The 21,225-nt window shown below is 42.2% G+C and overlaps 1 protein-coding gene across 10 annotated transcripts in view; it reads right to left on the reverse strand.

The window, feature by feature from the left end:
- AADAT (aminoadipate aminotransferase) overlaps positions 1–15,397 on the reverse strand; it is a 31,069-nt gene extending 15,672 nt beyond the window's left edge. Inside the window, exons 1-8 of one of the 10 annotated variants that reach the window (XM_065596572.1) lie at positions 14,861–15,397; positions 11,842–12,083; positions 11,105–11,173; positions 6,704–6,872; positions 4,480–4,612; positions 3,527–3,601; positions 1,920–2,126; positions 804–869 (exon numbers count right to left, since the gene is read on the reverse strand). In XM_065596572.1, coding sequence (XP_065452644.1) covers positions 804–869; positions 1,920–2,126; positions 3,527–3,601; positions 4,480–4,612; positions 6,704–6,872; positions 11,105–11,171 — 717 coding nt within the window. In that variant the 5' untranslated portion in view covers positions 11,172–11,173; positions 11,842–12,083; positions 14,861–15,397. Of the gene's footprint in view, positions 1–803; positions 870–1,919; positions 2,127–3,526; positions 3,602–4,479; positions 4,613–6,703; positions 6,873–9,824; positions 10,535–11,104; positions 11,224–11,841; positions 12,084–13,356; positions 13,406–14,860 lie in introns of those variants that run through there. The other 9 variants (XM_065596573.1, XM_024100881.3, XM_024100886.3 and 6 more) reach the window with 9 other exon arrangements.
- Positions 15,398–21,225: the final 5,828 nt, after the last annotated feature.

The raw sequence follows: 21,225 nt of genomic DNA on the forward strand, positions 1-21,225 counted from the left end.
CTGCTAGCCCAAGCAAACCAGACTCCTCCTCACCCCCAAAAGGAAGGGGAGAACCTTGTTACAGAAAGAAAAATATTAAACTGTACTCATTCCATCGACCTACTCAGCAGCCATTAGCTGCTAAGGGAGGGGTGTTACTCTCCGTAAAAGCTGATCATAATCCTGAAGTTATGTACTTAAGTGAGGGCCAGGTCACCGCCCCCACCCAGATCAATGTATGGAGGAGACCCTGCAAGTGTGGATCTGAGCACCCTCCCCCTCCCACTGTGTGTCAGGGAGGGTGGCAGTTGCCTTTGTGGCACTATTCTCCCTATTCCCATGACCAATCTCCATGGGTTGAGATCTGCACAAGGAGAAGGGGTGGAGGCAGGGTGGGCTGCATTGGATGAAGGCAGAGATTAGAAAGAAAAGGCAATACAGCCTGTATGACTTCTCCCATGCCTTGCATCCCATTCCCTCTACAATGGAATGCCCTTTTAAGGGGTATATCTGTATGTGCCTGAGGCAGCCTTGGCTTGGAGGCGTATCTGCTAGTACAGCCCCAATGGAGTCAACGGGAATTTTCCTCACTTAAAAACTGAAGAATTCGACGCACTGTAATTGACAAGGACTGATGCAACATGATGGCTGAAGAGGCATGTAATTAAAAATGTCATGACTGAGTGTTTACTAGTATGCTTTAATTTAATCTGACAATCTACTAAATACAAGTAGCATGTAGTTTGAGCCACAGTTGTCCAAGTATTAATTCTTTTCTGAACCCAAAGAAATATTGATACCAATCAGTACAAATGACAACTTACCTTATCAAACTGAAGAAAATAATAAGGATCATCTTCTATTACAAGGAAATTATACTGTCTTGCAAGCTAAAAAGAAAATTAAACCCCAAAATGTAAAGGTTTATTGAAATGTAATAAAAATAGTCCCTATGTAATCCCAGTTATTTATATTCATTGCCCTGTAAGATGCTCTGTATTCTGCTGATTCAGCACACACACATCACGTCAAGAGTTGCCTTCAAATGCTAAATTTACCAACTCATGTAACTGCAAAAGTATGTGAACTGGTAAAAATAGCAGCTCTAATTGGGCCAAATTTTGAAAAACTGAAGCCCGGGTTCCATGTGCAATAATGTGCCTATATTTGTGAGCATGGTTTGGACCGCTGCATGCAGAAAAATTATGTGTTTCTCACCTACCAGTTTGAATGGCAATTTTGGACACATTTCTATGCATGGACCTTAGATCTCATGCTTTTAAAACATGGCACTTTGAATATTTTCTCTAGCCAGGTGGTTACTTAGAATGTTAACTGATTTCTATGTAATTTTCTTAAATAAATAAATAAATAAATAAATGCACTGAGTGCAAGAGTTATATTATACATTTTCTTTTCTTGTTATAGAGAATCGCACTTCCAAAATAGGGAGTAGTAAAAACTACCCTGCATCTCTATCGGCATGTGATCCTGACAGCTACCTTCATTGTGTTGTCAATGAGCACATCTGCCTCCTGTGTCCCTTGCAGTTCTAAGGGTTGCTCCAACTTCTATCTCATTAGATAGAGTTGGTTTTTATCCTTGTCGAACACCTCCTTAGGCTTGTACCAGGGCCCAATGAGTAAACATAACATATAAGTCAGCACAATGGTTGGTATGGCTACAAAGGACTATAATTTACTACACTATACTCACTAGATCACCCCAATCATGCAGGAAAACCAATAAGGGAAGACCTGGGAGAAGTGGCAGGGCACACAAGAGGTTGATATAGTAATGGGGCATGAGATTTTTAGCAACATTTGCTGTTCAGTTGCTTACAAAATGTGCTGGTTTTGCAGTGGAATTCCTCAAACTGAAAACCCTACATTTGTCCATTCCCTACATGAAAGTTGTGATGCCAGGCTCTCACTGCATACCTGATATATCTCCTTTTTGCGGTCAGTAGTCAATGAGGTTCCAGTGGGATTGCCACCATTTGGAATGGTGTACAGGAATTTGGGAATGTTGTTGTGCTTTCTGACATCTTCTGGGCTCCATCTGGAAAGAATTTCTTTCAGGGCTTTTGGAATAATACCGTATTGGTCACTGGGAACATTGATTATGTTGCAGCCCAAAGGTCTTAGCTGGGGGGGAGGGGAACAAACAAAATAGGAGACAAATCTCAGTCACTGAGTCTGTAATTCTGAAATTATGATTATGTCTCTGATGTTACAGAACTTCAGCAATGCAGTATCTGCCCTTAAATCTAGATTGAACTAGATAGTTATAAACGAGTTGCATTGATTTCAAACTTGCTTAGCTCATGATTCAAGGGAAAGTTTCTCTGAACACATTGTATAACCCTCAGAATGTAATTTAACTAGATCACCCTGTGCTCCCAATATTTAAAACCAGTTATATAGACTCTGATAAATCTTGGTTGGTCCAAGATAAACTATTACTACATGCCTGCCTATCAGGCACATGGCATCACATCTGAGGAGCCCAGGAGTTCGTTGTGGATTCTACTGCAGTGGGATCCCTCACATTTCAACACTCCAATGCAAAAATACAGATAAGCTTCAGGTCTCTCAACAGTGCAATAATCAGAAATGCAATTTCAGTTGAACTGACAGAACTATAACCTGCTCTGCCCTGACAAAGGGAGGAAGAATAACTGCTCTGAACGGGTATTATGTTCAGTAATGGGACTGAGATTTCAGTAATGTTAATGAGTGACATGGGACAATAGCGATGTGTGAAGTTATAGCAAAAATTAACAAAAGTCCCTGTAGTTTTATTTCTGTGGAATTTCTATTTTTGTGCTATTTAACCCTGTATTTATTAGGTTATAAATGAATTGCTGCTGAAACGACAATACCCTCAATATATGGGCCCATTGCATAATCAAAAGATATGTCAAAAATATAGTATACGAAACAATATTACCCAGATGTCAAGTGAAATATTGAGTGGTATAGGATTTATTCCAGCATTTCTCCCAATCTGTAACTATTAAGCATTAAAGGGCTGTATTTAATTGCACAGGGTGCATATTGATCCACAAAAACTAGTGTCATTTAAGTTACCTCTCTGACTTGCTCTCACATCCTGGGACCTCACCTACATACATGTTCCAGGCCCATCCCCATTTTATCCTACTATAGGCACAGAATACTAAATCAGGTCATTAAATCATGAAGAAAGAAGCGCACCATGAATCTAAAATAAGAGGAATCTTACTGATCATGCACTTGAATTTCATCTCATCTCTACTGTGATTCTCTATAGAAACCTAGCATTACGGTGAACTGGGCTCCAGAACAAAACATTGTGTCCTGGGACAAACATTTGCATTTACAATTGTATTAGTTCATCAATGCCAACCAATTTAAGTCAGAACAGGCTCAAAAACTCTAGTCTGGATGAGGTCTTAGATGCATTTAGCAATAGTGAGGCAGCCCATATGTCTTAATGTAGATTTGTGTCCCAAGGTGATGATCATTGTAACTTTCACAACTTTTCATACTGAAACACTACTCACAGCTGCTAGAGTCCCAGGATAGGTGGGTGCGTCCAAAAGGATATTGTCTCCAGGGTTAATAAGCATCTCAAACACCTACAAAATGGGAAGCATTTACTTTACAAGACTGTATGATTTTACTGGACATTCTGCATACTGCTGCCGGCTCTAATGGAACTACACATCCTAATTACATATTAGTGTTTCCATCACCATTAATTCAATGTAAACTCTGCTAGGTAAACAGTGAATGGATTTAAGTTCCACTTTGGAAGCCAAACAGAGAGATACAAGTCAGAGGAGAAGAATGCCAGTTTCAAACAGGACAACTCTGTCTTCTGGAAAAAAAGATACTGACATTTAACAATATTCTATCACAATACAAAAGTTTTTCAATTATAGAAAGGGTCAACTGTGTGTGTGTGTGTGTGTGTGTGTGTGTGTGTGTGTGTGTGTGTGTGTGTGTGTGTGTGTGTGTGTGTGTGTGTGTGTGAGAAAGAGAGAGAAGATCACCCAATTGAAAACCAACTTACTCAGAACAATATCTTCTTACAAAAATATCTTATTGCACAATAAAAACTACAGTACAGCAACCAAATCTAATTCGATTGCACCACTACATTCCACTACAGGATTCTTAAAATCATTTCCTATAGAATTATGAAAGTAAATGGAATAAAATGTCTTATGATATTCTCTCTTTCTTTCATAATAAAGCTCCTAGACATTTGTGTAGCCATGGAAGACCATTAGAATCTGACAAAGTTTTGTCCCAACTTCCATTTACTTTCTCAGATATGGTATTTAATATATCATTTCATTAATAAGCCACCCTTAACAACTGTAATCATAGAGTAGGCATGCCTTTCCTATACAAGGAAATAAAATTCAAGTGATTGAAAGCAAACATCTATTTAAAGCAACAATTAATTACATTTTACAGAAGCCACAATGTATTCTGCTTTTAGTCTTACTTTGGACAAGCCTTCCTGGCTGCCGGTGGTGACACATATCTCCATTTGGCCCTGATCAGGACTGTAGTTGGCAGTGGGAGGATTGTGGAGACTCTTCTGTAAATCCTTTAGCCAGGACAACAACTCAGGAATTCTGAAACACAGATTTTATTTTTCATCGTTATTATCCTGATATTTTGTACTGCTAGGGTGACCAGATGTCCCGATTTTGGGGTCTTTTTCTTATATAGGCTCCTATTACCCCCCACCCCATCCCGATTTTTCACATTTGCTGTCTGGTTGCCCTATGTTCTGCTCCTTTAAATCTCCTTCAAATCTAGCGTACATTGCTACCCAAATTGTATGATTCTCTTTCTCTGTTATTTAGCAATACAGATAGGTATAGGCACTGGCTTAAAATATTTTCTCTCAGATAATGAAATGAGAGAAACATAAGTGTGTGTGTGTGTTTGTTTGTTTACGATAAAAAGCCCTTAGGGACCAGTGTCTATAATACAATAAACAGTTGACAGCCTCTGCAGAGAGATTCTCAACAAAGGACTGAATGGGCACTGACGCTGAATTTCTGTCTCATGCATTGAGGTGATCCTTTCAGATCCAGGTATGGCAGGTGTGACTTGTATGGCCTCTGTCTGTAGCTAGAGGTGCGTGAATAAATGACTTTTTTTGTTTTAGTTTGCTGGCTGAACCAAAAAAGTTGAAAAAAATTTGTTTTGGCTCAAACAAATTTTCATTTTGTTTGAGTTTTTTGAACCTTTAAAACTAAAACTGAAGCAACATTTGAAACAAGAAGTTGTTTCAAATCAAAACATTTCATTTAAAAAATGTCAGTGAAACATTTTGATTTTTTTCAGAATTGTTTGTTTTTGACTGAAACAATTAAACAAATTCATACGATGTTTTAATTAACCCGAATCTATGCTTTGGGGGGGAGGGGAGGGGGGGAGTTTTGTTTAAAAATCTTTGCCCAACTCCACTTGTAGCACACTTTATGCAGACTAAGGGCCAGATTTTTAAAGGCATTTAGGTGCCTGAAGATGCAGATAGGTGCCTAGTGGGATTTTTAAAAGCACCTAGGTGCCTAACTCCCAGGCGCACACCTAGGTACTTTTGAAAATCCCACCAGGCACCTCTATGCATCTTACAGCACCTAAATACCTTTAAAAATGTGGCACTAACTCCCTACTGCATTCAATCTGGGCTGTTACACCAATACGAAATTGGGGGGCTGGGGGAAACAACACAAGTGGAAAAAAAGTGGTTGGCATCTGAAAATAAATCAAAACACTGAATGGATTTCAAGCTTTCCTGCTCAGTACAGCAGTGTTCTGAAGAGGCACTTGCAAATCTTGTGATGGTAGACACCATTTTAGCAAAGTAACATCACACAGTGGCACAGGGACCCCAATATAAAGGACCGTACATGAGTTTTCATTCTGCTCTGAAGAAGGACTTCAGTGTTAGGCAAAATAAAAAAATCTAGTGTTTTTAGAGCAAAACAATCTCATGACAGAAAAAACAGTTAAACAATATTTTTAAGCCAGGTATAAAATTTCTTATTATGATGTACCCATAACTGTTAGTATCCCAACTAGTCCCTTTTCAGCAAGACAACTGTCTCACAAGTACTAGCTTTATGTTTAACACTTTATCCAGGAGGCAACGTTAATAGAACACTGTCATTTCAGAGTAGTCCTCATATTAAATAAATAATGAACCAATACTGTTATTTTAACACCCCTACAGTGGATGCCACTAAAACAAGCCATGTTTCCTGCATGGTGATGTTTGAGTTTACTGTGATATCTGCAGTATTTCCTGTACTAACAGTGGCAAATATCATAGTTAATTTAACTACCCCAGACAATAAGTGGTGTTTTTTCAATGGTATAAACAGGAGCCAAATAAACCAGGATTTGGGGGGATATAAAGAAAATGCTTTGCAAGGCTGTTTACTTTGATATGCTGAATACTGTGCTGCAATACACTGGACACTGTCACAGTTACTGACCCTGGACTCAGGCCTCTCAAATATTATTTGATGTTAATCAATAAATATTGGTACTTGTCAATTCATTCCTCCACTCACAAATAATTAGTCACTTTTTCCACATATACAGACAGGGAAAATTATAAGCAATTAATAAAACATGTTTGTAAAGATCAATCATTAAAGCAGCAACTGTTATTTATTGTTATTCTTATAAAGTGTCTTCATAAGTACCCTGCTGAGGCAGAGTACTGGAGGGCTCTCTTCATCAAATCCTCCCCAATATTCACAGCAGTTCCATCTCCAGTGGTAATAGTGGCCATCTTAAATGGGAAAGTGTTGGGGTTCGGTGCCCCTCCAGCCAAGGAGATTAGTGATGGGGGAGACTTCTGCATCAATTCAGCTACAGTGAAAGATGAGGGAGAAAACTTCCATTACACATTAGCCTATTCAAGATATAACATTTCCCCTTACCCCATCCGTCCCTTCATTTCCTATAGAATATTTAAAGGAGACCTGCAAAGGAAAAGTTAATGCAGATTTGTGCTTGTTTGTACTCTTTGTTGGATAATGAAGTCTTTTTAGATATCAGGCATGCCAACATTTATCATTTATTTTCTTGGCTGACTCAAAAATACATTGTGAGCTTTCTTGGCATTAACTGAACAGGCATGGATGGTGAATCTTTAACAGATAGCTTTCCTTCCAGCTGTTTGAATTACATAGGGGTAAAATGAAAAGTTTTAAATAGTCTGAGTAAAAATTTCTTCCAACTCCTATTAATCAGGTTTTAATTGTTTGATATCTGTGATATCTCAATCCTGCTTATTCTCCAGTTTTCAGTAGTGTAATCCAGCAGAATGGGGTATGTAAGACCCAAATTTTTACTGGAAAAAGTGCAGGGAAAGTTACCTCCTCTTAAAATCAATCAATCTATAAACAGTTTTTTTACTCCAGTCTGGATTGCTTTTCTAATCATTAGAACAAGCTGTTTCTGTAACTATAATTAGTTTTTAAACTTTTAACACCTAATATCTTAATGCTATACTTTGTGGGGGAAAATGTTGACAACTCTTATTTTTGAAAGCAACACATTTAGTTTAGTTTGTTTACTGTTTACAAGACATACCACATAATGCTCCTGTTTATAAATTCAGAAGTTACCAAAATACCACTTGAAGCAGGTTAATAAAGAGTATCTAGTTCAGAGGTGGCCAACCTGTGGCTCCAGAGCCACATGCAGCTCTTCAGAAGTTAATATGCGGCTCCTTGTATAGGTACCGACTCCTGGGCTGGAGCTACAGGCACCAACTTTCCAATGTGCCGGGGGTGATCACTGCTCAACCCCTGGCTCTGCCCCCACTCCACTCCTCCTCACACCCTCCCCTCAGCCTGCAGTGCCCTCGCTCCTTCCTCCTTCTCCCCAGAGCCTCCTGCACATCATGAAACAGCTGATCGAGAGGTGTGGGGAGGGAGGGGGAAGTGCTGATTGGCAGGGCTGCCACTGGATGGGAGGCGCTGGGAGCGGGGTGGGGGAGCTGATGGGGGGCTGCTGACATATTACTGTGGATCTTTGGCAATGTACACTGGTAAATTCTGGCTCCTTTTCAGGCTCAGGTTGGCCACCCCGATCTAGAAAAACAAAGAAGATCTAAATTTTACCTGATGTCATGCACATAACGCACACTGAAGTGAAATGGCAACTGCCAGCCTACACCCCAGGGAAGAATTTGACCACAGTGAGGAGGTGATGGGATGTAGTCTAAAAGCAGTTACAAGAGGTGTATATTTTTAGGCTCTTATTTTGCAACCGTCTCCACGTAGGCCTCAGCTGGCAGTACAGGAGCACTTTTTCCTGCCATATGGAACAATCAGCTATCAACAGTAGCGTGTGTAGCAGTGGTTCTCAACCTTTCCAGACTACTGTACCCCTTTCAGGAGTCAGATATGTCTTGCATACCCCCAAGTTTCACCTCACTCAAAAACTACTTGCTTACAAAATCAGACATAAAAATAAAAAAGTGTCACAGCACATTATTACTGAAAAATTGCTTACTTTCTCATTTTGCCTGTATGAAATTTTAATCATAGAATCATGGAAGATTAGGGTTGAAAGAGACCTCAGGAGGTCATCTAGTCCAATCCCTTGCTCAAAGCAGGACCAATTCCCAACTAAATCATCCCAGCCAGGCCTTTGTCAAGCCGGGTTAAAAACCTCTAAGGATGGAGATTCCAGCACCTCCCTAGGTAACCCATTCCAGTGCTTCACCACCCTCCTAGTGAAATAGTGTTTCCTAATATCCAACCTAGACCTCCCCCACTACAACTTGAGACCATTGTTCCTTGTTATGTCATCTGCCACCACTGAGAACAGCCTAGCTCCATCCTCTTTGGAATTTGAAGGCTGCTGACTCATATCCAGCTTCTCATCCACTGTAATTCCCAGATCCTTTTCTGCAGAACTGCTGCTTAGCCAGTCGGTCCCCAGCCTGTAGCGGTGCATGGGATTCTTCTGTCCTAAGTGCAGGACTCTGCACTTGTTGAACCTCATCAGATTTCTTTTGGCCCAATCCTCCAATTTGTCTAGGTCACTCTGGACCCTATCCCTACCCTCCAGTGTATCTACCTCTCCCCCCAGCTTACTGTCATCTGTGAATTTGCTGAGGGTGCAATCCATCCCATCATCCAGACCATTAATAAAGGTGTGGAACAAAACCAGCCCCAGGACCGACCCTTGGGGCACTCTGCTTGATACCAGCTGCCAACTAGACATCGAGTCATTGATCGTTACCCATTGAGCCCAACAATCTAGCCAGCTTTCTATCCACCTTATAGTCCATTCAGCCAATCCATACTTTTTTAACTTGCTGGCAAGAATACTGTGGGAGATCATATCAGAAGCTTTGCTAAAGTCAAGATATATCACGTCCACTGCTTTCTCCATATCCACAGAGCCAGCTATCTCATCATAGAAGGCAATCAGGTTGGTCAGGCATGACTTGCCCTTGGTAAATCCATGTTGACTGTTCCTGATTACCTTCCTCTCCTCCAAGTGCTTCAAAATGGTTTCTTTGAGGACCTGCTCCATGATTTTTCCAGGGACTGAGGTGAGGCTGACTGGTCTGTAGTTCCCCAGGTTCTCCTTCTACCCTTTTTTAAAGATGAGCACTATATTTGCCTTTTTCCAATTGTCTGGGACCTCCCCTGATCACCACGAGTTTTTAAAGATAATGGCCAACGGCTCTGTAATCACATCAGCCAACTCCCTCAGCACCCTTGGATGCATTAGATCTGGATCCATGGACTTGTGCATGTCCAGATTTTCTAAATAGTTCTTAACCTGAGGGCTGCTCACCTTCTCCCCATACTGTGTTGCCCAGGACAGCAGTGTGGGAGCTGACCTTGTCTGTGAAGACAGAGGCAAAAAAAGCATTGAGTATTTCAGCTTTTTCCACATCATCTGTCACTAGGTTGCCTCCCCCATTCATTAAGGGTCCCACACTTTCCCTGACCTTTTTCTTGTTGCTAACATACCTGTAGAAACCCTTCTTGTTACTTTTCACATCCCTTGCTAGCTGCAACCCCAGTTGTGTTTTGGCCTTTCTGATTACACCCCTGCATGCTCGAGTCTCTACTGACTTCACTAGCACTTTTTATGTAGCCTGTTATAAAACTAGGCAAATATCTAGATGAGTTGATGTAGCCCCTGGAATACCTCTGTGTACCCTCAGGAGTATGCATACCCCTGGGTTGAGAACCACTGGTGTACAGTATGCATCTAGAGTCAGCTGCACAGAGTGGGGCAAGTAAGAAGCAGTAATGGAGTGAAACAGCCAAAGAAGTTGATAGGGTACAGGAGCTACTCAACATATCAATATGGCTGGTACGGTCTAGAGTAACTTACTAGAGTAAATGGTGGATTCTTTGTAACTTGAAGTCTTTAAATCATGATTTGAGGACTTCAATAATTCAGCTAGAGGTTATGGGCCTATTATAGGAGGGGGAGGGAAGGTTTCTTTGGCCTGCAATATGCAGGAGATCAGACTAGATGATCATGATGGTGCCTTAAGCCTTAGTCTTCTTCAAGTGACAGGCTAAGGCAATCAGAAATGTGAGGAAAGATGAGACTGACTTTCAGGAGGACTTCCTCTTGGATTCAATAATAGTCAATTATTGAATCCAAGAGGAAGTCCTCCTGAAGGTCAGTCTCATCTTTCCTAATAGTCAATTGGACCTGTACAACTAATAAAAATTCAGCAATAAAAATCACAGTTTAACAGCCACAACCCCAAAAGCAGGGGCATTGGCAGAAATATTTTCTGGCATGAATTTAAAAGAATTAAACAGTGTTACTATTTCCATTTCTTTTCTCTGTGTGGGGTGGTTTCCACTGGGTACAATGCATATTCATTTTATAGATCAAAGGCAAATTACCTCAGCTACCTCTGCCTGTATCCATTGAAAGCAAATAAGACACACAGCATATTTGTTAGCTATGTATGTATTAGCTTATAATTGCCCACAGTTTTCTCGTAAGCCTGCTCCGGTATTTATCTGCAGTGTCATGGCTGAGTTCAGAAGACAGGGCAATATGGTTTAGGAGCTGTCAGTGAGGGGTGGCCAGTGTGTACTCACTCAGAAGTCTTATTGGAGAGGCCTTTCTTGCTGCACTTACTGCAGTGATGAAATGAGAGTAATTCATGTCTATAAGACAAGCAGCAATTCAGATCATTAGTTAAACGGGACACAACGGGCTAGAAAAAGGAAGGAAAAAGGAAACATCACTTTTCAACATGGTTCATGACATTGGATTGTAAACACATAAAAAATATCCATCAGTAAAAAACTTCTCCAACATACAATCTAACTGTGCCATTTAGTAAGATAATTAAAGTGCGGGTATATCACATTGTTAAGCTCACAATTTAATCGAATTAAAATGAATTCCCTTCATATTGATTCAAAATAGCTTTTTTTAAATTTTCTTAATGAATGTTTAGATGGCTCTTATTTTGGGGAGCCCATTCACAAACAATGTATAGTGGTTTTGTGCTCTCTCTCTCACTCTTTTTGTTTCTGCTGTAGTAGTTAACCAGCACTGTTTTGAGAGCCGTATACATTTTTGAGGAACGTCAACAATTCTGATGCACACACACACAAAAGGAAGTACCGGTAAGTAGCAGCTCTATATTGGGTTTATTTAAAAGACAAGGAGGGGAAGGGGAAAATAAAATTGTCAAATGAAAATGGACAAAAAACAAACTTCACATTAGAGAATGAAATGCTATATTTCTAAGATAGTATACCACACAATGGAGAAAAGAATCTCTAAAGCATTTCAGGTTATTACATTAAATAATTATAGTACATACATTCCAGTTGTTCTGGGATTTATTCCTCTGGGGTCGAGTCCAGCACCCAATAATGTCACCAGAAAGACTCCAATTGATTTCAGTTAGATTTGGATCAAATCCTTGGATTTTAAGATTAGTGTAAATAGCCATGCCACATTTATCAGGATAATTTGAAGGTGTATGAGGGAACGAGATGAACTGAATACTTCGCATATGTCACTGGTCCCAAAAACCAAAATAACTGTAAAGCTTTTTCTTCTCTACATGAAATAGAATTTTAAAGACAAATTACGAGTGTAGAAGAGTGACAGATATGAAGCAATCAAGAGCTCTTTCTAATGAGAATCCAGCTTTGTTTTTTTAGTTGAATTAGGTATACCATTTAAGTTCTCTAACTTATGCAAGCCATCACAATGTGTCACAACACTTGTCTGACTACGAGACAGAGATGTGGTTTAAATAATGCATAATTAAGAATGTATTTCAAAATGTTTCAAACTGATTTTTCGTTTGCCTCCAAAAGGACCTTACTACAGTAAACAATTTCCATCAGATGTAAAAGGCTGGAGGGAGGCAGGGAGGGAGAGAGAGACAGACACCCACCCATTCAGAATAGCCAATAGCCCAGTGATTAGGAAGCTCTCTCTCCCACTCTCCCTAGATGTTTTGTGAACAATTTCAAAAGGTTTTAGTTTTGTTCCAATGCAGAAAGAAAACAAATTCCAAAACCTCAATATTTTTCCTGGTTAGGAAATACCTATCTGTTCATAAAGTCAATTAGTAAGGATGGTGAAAGAAAAATTCACCTACTGGGCAAAAAATATGAAAAGTATTTTAAGTTTGGAGCAATCAAGTGTACATAGTTGTATTTATATTTTATAGATTACTAACACATAGCAATCAATGTCGCTTTAGTGAATGTCTTCCTATTTGTAATGTTATTTCTAACTGTTATTTGTATTTATATGAAAAACCCAATTAAAATATCCTTTCATTCTCAAACTGCAGGGTCTCCTACTGCAGTAGAAGAAAACCTCCAGTATGTCCTCTGTGCTTCTGCATGCCAAAGCTCTCCAGTGTAGCAACAGGCATTGTTTTTCATAATCATAGGCAGACTGAATTGTATCTAGAACTTAAGGAAAATATTACTATGGACGGGCCCAGTCTTACAACTTGCTGGGTCCTAATCTGTCAGAGAGGGGAAGAAACTGGGTAATATGTTATCTCATCTTACTGTCCCCCAGCTGGAATGGAATATTGTGTCAGTCTGAGCCTCTCTTGCATTGTTTGTGTTTATGGCTTACAAGAGACAGAACAGAACCAAGACCAAAGAGATAGGACACTGTGGTGGTCCTCAATGCTGGAAAAAAGAATTTTAGTATTCCTTAAAATTCTCAAACTTCCTGTCATCACCATGCAATTAAAAACTCCTGCTGCCGTATCAGACTACAAAAATCATCCTGGGAATAATGTGTGATGAGGTGCCTACCCCACAGAGGTGGTGAAAGGATTAATGTAGGTGAATTAACTCACCAGGCTGCACCGGGAGGTGGCTCAGGTGTAATTAAAAGATGAGGCCCAGTTGGGTGATGCTATAAAAAGAGGCAGTCTGGAGTAGGTGATGTTGTAGAGAAAAATACCATAGTTACCTTCTTAGTAGTACAGAGGTCTGTGAGGCATAGGAAGGCCCCTGTAAGGCAAAGAGGAAGCACTGAGTAGGAGGGTTTAACCTGGATCTCTCTGAAGAAGCCCTCATGTGTGTGTTGATTTTTACGAAGAGCCCAAGAAGGGACTGAGGAGATAGCACTTATACTAAGGCTTCTAAACTGGAGCTTGGCATAGTAAGTGGACCTGGGCTTACCTACCAGCTAGTGGGAAGGGGGTGTGAAGCTCTCTGATATAAGATGTTAAGAATAACTTATTGTCTGAAGAACATAGTGTAAGGCCCATGGGGCTCAGACCTGCAGCTAAGGATCAGATATAAGGATGCTGGATTGTCTGTTATCCTGGAAGGGGACTGGCTGGAAGGCCAAGCTACAAGAACAGGTAGAGCTGCTAGACCATCACCTGACCAGAATGACAGAGAGCTTCTGGAAAGGAAAGAGATACAATACTATTTCCAGGCAGGGGGGGGGGGAGGTCAGCAAGTAAGTCCATCTTCAACAGGTTGACATTTTTGTTTTTTTGAAAGCTGCTAGGATGATTGACATTCTTTTGATTCACTGAAAAAAATCCACCTGCAAACTTGATATCAAAAGCATGGTCCTAATTCTGCTCTCACTTCCACCAGTTTTCCAATAGTGTCATTTGTATTGATTTCAGTGAGGTATTCCTGGTTACACTAGTGTGAGACCAGAATCAGTCGCTGTATGTTCTAGAAAATATTTCAAATAGAAATGTATGTGGCTAGTGAAATAGACTCTTCCTGCAGGAGCTAGAATTCATCTTTCCTCAGGACAAAAATATCACCTTTGAAATACTAGTCCAACTGTATCTGACTGTTCAGTATTGCACCAGGAAAGAATACAAATCACTGTATCCAAGGAAGCAGGGTAGAATTCAGAAGTAAAATTAATGTTACTATCTAATTGCATGCAACTGCAGAAGCAAGTGTAAGTAGTACTAAGCCTGTCAGTAATAGGGTAAGTCAAAAGGTAGGTGAATTCGGATGGTGATGGTCCGATCAAATGCATGTTCTTAAGATATTATAAACTGTTCAAGTTTCCTTCTTCTGGATTAAAATTTAATCCATATCTGGACTGATCCTAGTTCCACTCACCACCTCTGCAATGCATTACCCAGTAGGTAACTGACTGTATGACCTCTGTGTAAACATGTTACGTAGATTTCTGAGCTTGTAGTTGATTTTCTAGTCTACAATGCAGGCAGATGTTTTCTCTCTGAAACTGAACAGCACGGAACTGGTAACTCTTTATATTTCCCTCTGCAGGGACTAAGCCCTGCTGCCTGCAATGGATTTCAGTGCTCCGGCGTCTGGTTGTAACAAAGATGGGGGCGCAAAGCAGGGGATCCTTACCGGGCAGGAGACTTGGCTCCCGCGGGCAGGCCGTGGCGGGTCAGGCTGGAGGCTCGCTCAGGGGCTGTTTCGGAGAGCGCAGGCGCCAGCGTCCTTGGCCCTGCTGCGTACAGCGGCTCCTGCGGCGCTCACCCTCCGCCTCCTGCCCGTGTCTGTCCCGGCAGCAGCGCGAGCTCCGGCAGCGTCTAAGGCCGGAGGCCGGTGTGTAAGGTCGCGCCGGACAGCGGGACGCGGAGAGCAGCAGCCACTGCTCCGTCCCCACTAGCTCCGTGGCAGACGCGCGCACTGACCTTCCTCCCAGAGGCAGGAGCCACCCGCGGTCACGGGCCGCAGCACCTTCCCAGCTCGCGGGCAGCTGGGATCCCCGCTCCGCGCACAGGCTCGGGCCCGGATGCGGTCGGTGCAAGGTCGGCTTCAGCCGTGCTCCTGTGCAAACTGTAACGCGCCCTGGTGGGCATGTGCTGCTGAAGTGAAGCCCCGCTGAAGTCACAGCCCCCTGCTAAACGCCCACAGTGCTGCTGGCTGAGCGGGATGGGAGGGACCAGGGAGGTCCCGGGGGCGGAGGGGTAGCTCAGTGGTTTGAGCATTGGCCTGCTAAACCCAGGGTACTGAGCTCAATCCTTGAGGGGGCCACTTAGGGAGCTGGGGCAAAATCAGTACTTGGTCCTGCTGGTGAAGGCAGGGGGCTGGACTCGATGACCTTTCAAGGCCCTTCCAATTCTAGGAGATCGGATATCTCCATTAATTTATTTATTTTATTTCATTTAGGGAGGTGGCAGTGAAAGTGCAGAGGGAGAGATCAGAGTTCAGGCCACGATTAAATAATAAAAAGACTAAAATTAGGTTCCTAGCTGTCTAGTCACCTTACTAAGAAGCCAGATCTTCTCTCCCTCTCCCTCCTCCCCCCCCTCCCCAACAAACTCCAGAGGCACCAGTATCTCCTGTTGGGGGGTGCTCAGCACTTTGAAAAAACAGCTCAGGATTTGCCTAATTACAGGCATAAAATAAATGTCAGCACCAAAGTCTCAGTTTTGGACACTGGGGTGCCTAAGTCTCTTGAAAAAGGACTTGGGCTCCTAAGTTAATTTAGGTTTCAGGGTAGCAGCTGTTAGTCTGTATCCGCAAAAAGAACAGGAGTACTTGTGGCACCTTAGAGACTAACAAATTTGAAAATGTCATCCATAGTGTAACTTTAGTTGCCTGTTTTTGAAAATCTTGGGTTTGGGTGTGGGTTTATGGGGGTGCTGAGTGGTCAGAGGGAAAGAGAGCTTCTTGGAAAGGGGAGTGGGGAAGTGTGTGGCCAAAGGGGTGATGGGTAGAAGAGATGCCACCCACACAGGTGGGAAAACCGAGACAGAAGCTGTATTGTGTAGCTGGTCCAACCTTGTTGTGCTTCTGCTAGGCATTCTAGATTCAGTCCAGGACCTGCGTCATTCAACATCTAAAACTGAGGTGATAGGAAGTAATTGCCTTCTGAGTTTATTCTTGAAATATTTATACATATTTTTTATTTAATTCTTTAGCTATTGGCAGTTTTCTGCATTGTACTTTACAGACGGGGATAAAGCAAGGGCCCTGAGCTGAAGCACTTACATTATAACTTACAGATAATACCATGATAGTGTGTGTAAATATCACATCATACAGGAGGTGGGAAGAGGAGAGCATTTGGAGAGAAGGTTAAAGTGCTTAAAATTTGTTTGTGTTCTGCAGGGTAAAATGATTTGAGTTGTTTTAAATCCTACACAGGCTTTTTAGTAATGTGGGACTGTGAATGAGTTCCCCCTTCAGCTCTTAGGAGGGCTGGCTGGCCCTCTCTGAAAATTAAGCAACACACACAGTCCATCAACGTACCTCCACCAAGTGTCTTTGTTACTACTTATGCTCCAGGTACTTCACACTGTAACAGTAGTTCCATGGAGCCCCCTTCCTGCTCCCTGGCTCAGCCTTTCATGCTGCTTGTTTTCTTCTCAGAGCTACCCAGCTGTCAAACTAATTACTTCACTAGCTCATGAGGCACCCTACAGGTGCAAGAGCTCCCTTCTACCTTTCCAAATCCCAACTACAATAATTGCTTCCAGTGCCCTGGGTAATCCAAGTGACCAGGATGCTGGCTTTCAAAGGGCTCATTTTACAGCTGCCAACAGCACTCTGTCATAAGGGCAAAGGAGTGTAGAACACTATTGTAGTACTAACCAGAATAGGTTGCCTGTTAGGAAGGATATGATGAAAGAAAAGTTTGCAATGCACATGTTTAGGTGCTTTGCTCAATCTGGGCCCAAGTGTAGAGCACAGCATTGAAAAGTGTGGCATCAAAGTGAGAGAGGACGTATGGGGCATGTAGTTGAGTGGAATGTAGGGTACATTATAGAGAAAGTTGGTAGGGTAGAAATGATAAAAGGGGGCATGACCTGGGGTGGGGCCACCTGAGTCATGGCCCTGCTACTTCTAAGCATAGGCAGTGAGTGGCTAGAACTAGAGAGGACTTAGCTGCCTCAAATCTGAACTACTCTGCCACCGTGTGCACAACCCAGCTTTGCAGGTGAAGCCCCATTCTGGTGGTACCAGTGTGAGTGGGGCCCAACCATGGTGTTGCAGGCAGTGTCTGTCCCAAGTGCATCCAATGACTCAACCCTGGTACAGCAGTGGTGAGTCCATTCCTGGTACAGCAGTGGTGAGAGAGAGCAAGCAGGTGAGACAGAAGGAGAGGGGGAAGGGATGGTGGTGGTGGTGGTACAGCCATTGGCACTGCCACACAGGTCTGCTTGCTCCCAGCCTTCCAACCCATCCCTCCCACAGCTCCTACACGCCTCCCTTCATTACCCCTCACACAGCCTCCACCTTTCCTTGCAGTGACCATTTTCCTAACAGTGCCATCTTCTCCTGACCCTTTTACTTACACATCCCCTTCTTATCTAGGTTACACAACTATAGCACTTCACAGCTGTCCTGGAATTTTTTTGAATTGCACTCTGTAGCCCTGGCAGCAGGTGAACTCCTGAGGGCTCTCTTCATGGCTTTAACTTGACCACTTGAACAAGTGTTAAATGCACATCGCCTTGTCCACATTAGTCAGTTAACATGTTACCTAGACCAGGATTTGGAAGGTATTGAGGCCAGAAGGTGAAGATCAGAGTTTGACTGCAACATGGGGACAGCAAGCCAGAGGAGATTACCAGGATGCCTTTTTGGCTGTTTTTTTTTTAATCTTTTTTTAAAGGGGACTTTATCAAGAATAGGTATTGTACAGTTTCATATCTGCCAAGTGTCTCCATGTAATTAATGCACGCAAAATGGAAAGTTTCTTTCCCAGACCTTTTTAATGTGCATTGGAGCAGAAAGAGTTTAGTTTGATTTGAGTGTTCGCAATGTTGTAATGAAAATCAATTTACCATTGACTTCAATTGGGCCAAGATTTCACCTAAAGTATTTTTGGGGAATAATGGATAAAAAGTGGTGATGCTGAGATGAGATTATGGAGTCCCAGATCAGAATTAATCTAGAAGCATACAGAATTTATGGAACTCTAGATTCAACAGGTGTGAGTTGGATTTCAACACAATTAAATCTGTCATCCTGTGTATAATCTTATTTCTAAACCTTTTGTGTTGTCCAAGGCACAATCTGAAACCCAATGAAGTCAGTGGAAAGACTCCCTCCTATGGTGTTTACAAACCCCTCACTGAGGCAGGGGAAAGGCTGGAGCGGTACTGGATGAGAAAGCTCTGTTCCTCTGTGACGGGGTTCCTGGGGTGAAATGTGAACACTGAGCCCACTGTCCCACCAACCTGGGGTATCCCCCTCACACTGGGGTGCTGTTGCTAAGTCACAAACCTCTGGCAGGTACTGCACTTACACAGACATCCACAGGCAGAGACACACCAAATTGAGTTACGTGAATGCTTTGCCAGCCACTCATGAGCCAAGAATAGAGGCTCCAGCAAATTCCCTACAGCTCCCCAGTTTTCCACCCCAGAACTGGACCATCTTACACTGGTCAGGCTTCTGACCAGGGCAAGTTCATTACCCAATCTGCCCTTCCCTCGATGCGGAGAGGGCACACACTAGCCTTTCTACACTGAACTGAGGTTTCCCAAGCACTTCAACCAAAAGACACTGTTTTAGGTAAAATATAAAACAGATATCTTAACTACAGAAATAGAGGTTTTTAAGTGATTATAAGTAGCGGGTGTACAGATCAAAGTTGGTTACCTAAGAAATAAAATAAATTCACAGCCTGAGTTCTACAAACTAAACAGGATTTGAATCAAGTATCAGAGGGGTAGCTGTGTTAATCTGAATCTGTAAAAAGCAACAGAGGGTCCTGTTTCAGGGTAGCAGCTGTGTTAGTCTGTATCCTCAAAAAGAACAGGAGTACTTGTGGCACCTTAGAGACTAACAAATTTATTAGAGCATAAGCTTCCGAAGAAGTGGGTTGTAGCCCACGAACGCTTATGCTCTAATAAATTTGTTAGTCTCTAAGGTGCCACAAGTACTCCTGTTCTTTTAGAGGGTCCTGTGGCACTTTTAAGACTAACAGAAGTATTGGAGCATAAGCTTTTGTGGGTGAATGCCCACTTCATCAGATGCAAGAGTCTGATGAAGTGGGCATTCACCCACGAAAGCTTATGCTCCAATATTTCTGTTAGTCTTAAAAGTGCCACAGGACCCTCTGTTGCTTTTTACAGGATTTGAATGGTAGAAGTAGGCTACAGACCTTCAATACACAGGTTGGGGCTCTTTTCCAGCCTGGGATGACCAACCTCAGTTCAAAGTCTTTGTCCTCCAGATGTTTCTTCCAGGTGTTGAGTTTGGGGGCTGGAGGGGAGGGAAAAGCCCAGTAATAGTTTCTTCCAGCTGGCTGGCAAGATCGATGCTTGTGATGTGGGGTCTGCATACATTGGTCAAACAGTCTCCATTGTCTAGGTGCTCTCTCTGAGCAGTTTTCTGCGATGGCTGCTGGGAAAGTGGATTCCCTTTAATGGGCCATCAGCTACTCCATTGTTGTACCTGAAAGACTGGTTGTGGGTTCCTAACCTCAGAACATATTTCAGTAACACACATACAGCATAATGTCACATACAATGATAGCACATACGACCCAACAGGATAATAATGTTCAACAGATGAAAATTTTAAAAATATCTCCCAAGGCATACTTTGTACAAAACCTATCATAATTATAGTAGTGGTTGAATATGGGAATTCCAGGGTGCTGCTTTGTAGTATGGAGTACCATACCCTCAGGTGCTGCTTGAGCTTGCTCCTGAGAAAAGGAGCATTATAAAAAGAGCTCTAGCAGTCCTGGTAGGTGGGAGGAGAGAAACAATTTCCAGAAAGAGGAGTGCTGCCCTGCAACAGGAGCAGAAGAAGCTCTTATTGAGATGATCCAGCTGTCAGTCTTTCTCCCCCCCACACCTCGAGTTCTCACCCCAGGAGTAGAGAGAACCATGGAGACATGAGGGTTGTCTGCATTAGTCCTGAGACTCTGGGTGTTTGGTGGAAAGGACTAAATCAAAAATCAGCCATGCCCCAAACTGAAACATTGGAGTGGTAGGGCCCAGATCCCCCTCTCCACCACAGATTCCTTTTTGCCTAGCCCTGGGATGGGCAGGACTAGGGTTTTACCAATTCAGAAGCTGACTGAGTAGAAGCCCCTCTATGGGGTCCTGGACACATTGGGTGAAAAGGGCAGCAGGCCCTGAGCGCTAGGCCTGCTGACCAAACTGGCAACCCTGCTACACTGATTTCAATGGGCTTTATTGGGGCCCTTAGTAGATTTCAGTACTGTATTATTGAAACAAACTAAAATAAATTAGAGAATATAGGTTATTTAATGTTTGGATCTTCTGGCGGTTTATTTATCGCTAGTTACATACCCTATAAACCACAAAACAAAATGAATGCTTTGTTTACACGTTATGTAAGAGTAGTCACTTCTCAGCTATTCTGATGTTTGTGTTGCTATATAGGGTATATGCTATTTGTAGTAAGTCTTGTGAAATTCATGAAGAAATTTTGCTCTGAATGTGTAAGACCCACATCATTTTAAGGCACAGTATCTCTTTCCTTTAAAAACATTCGCCCATCATCCTTAAATCCCAAAACAGGTGGACTATGTTATAGGTCCAGTCTCTCTTTTCTTTTTAAACTCAAATTATCCTATATTAGGAGTGCAAAGGGGCTAGAAAGCAGTGCATGTCAGGAGTGTGTGTGTGTGTGTGTTTAAATCCAGTGTTATTTATATTTATATATAACAAATTATAAAGATTGGTTTGGTAGGTTTTTTTTTTCCTTCTGAACTCCCCAAAAAAGAAGCTGCCCTTGCTATGAGACTGTGCCAAGATTCAACCTACAGTATTTTT

The sequence above is a fragment of the Chrysemys picta genome, chromosome 5, assembly GCF_011386835.1.
Source record: "Chrysemys picta bellii isolate R12L10 chromosome 5, ASM1138683v2, whole genome shotgun sequence".
Classification (NCBI taxonomy): domain Eukaryota; kingdom Metazoa; phylum Chordata; order Testudines; family Emydidae; genus Chrysemys; species Chrysemys picta.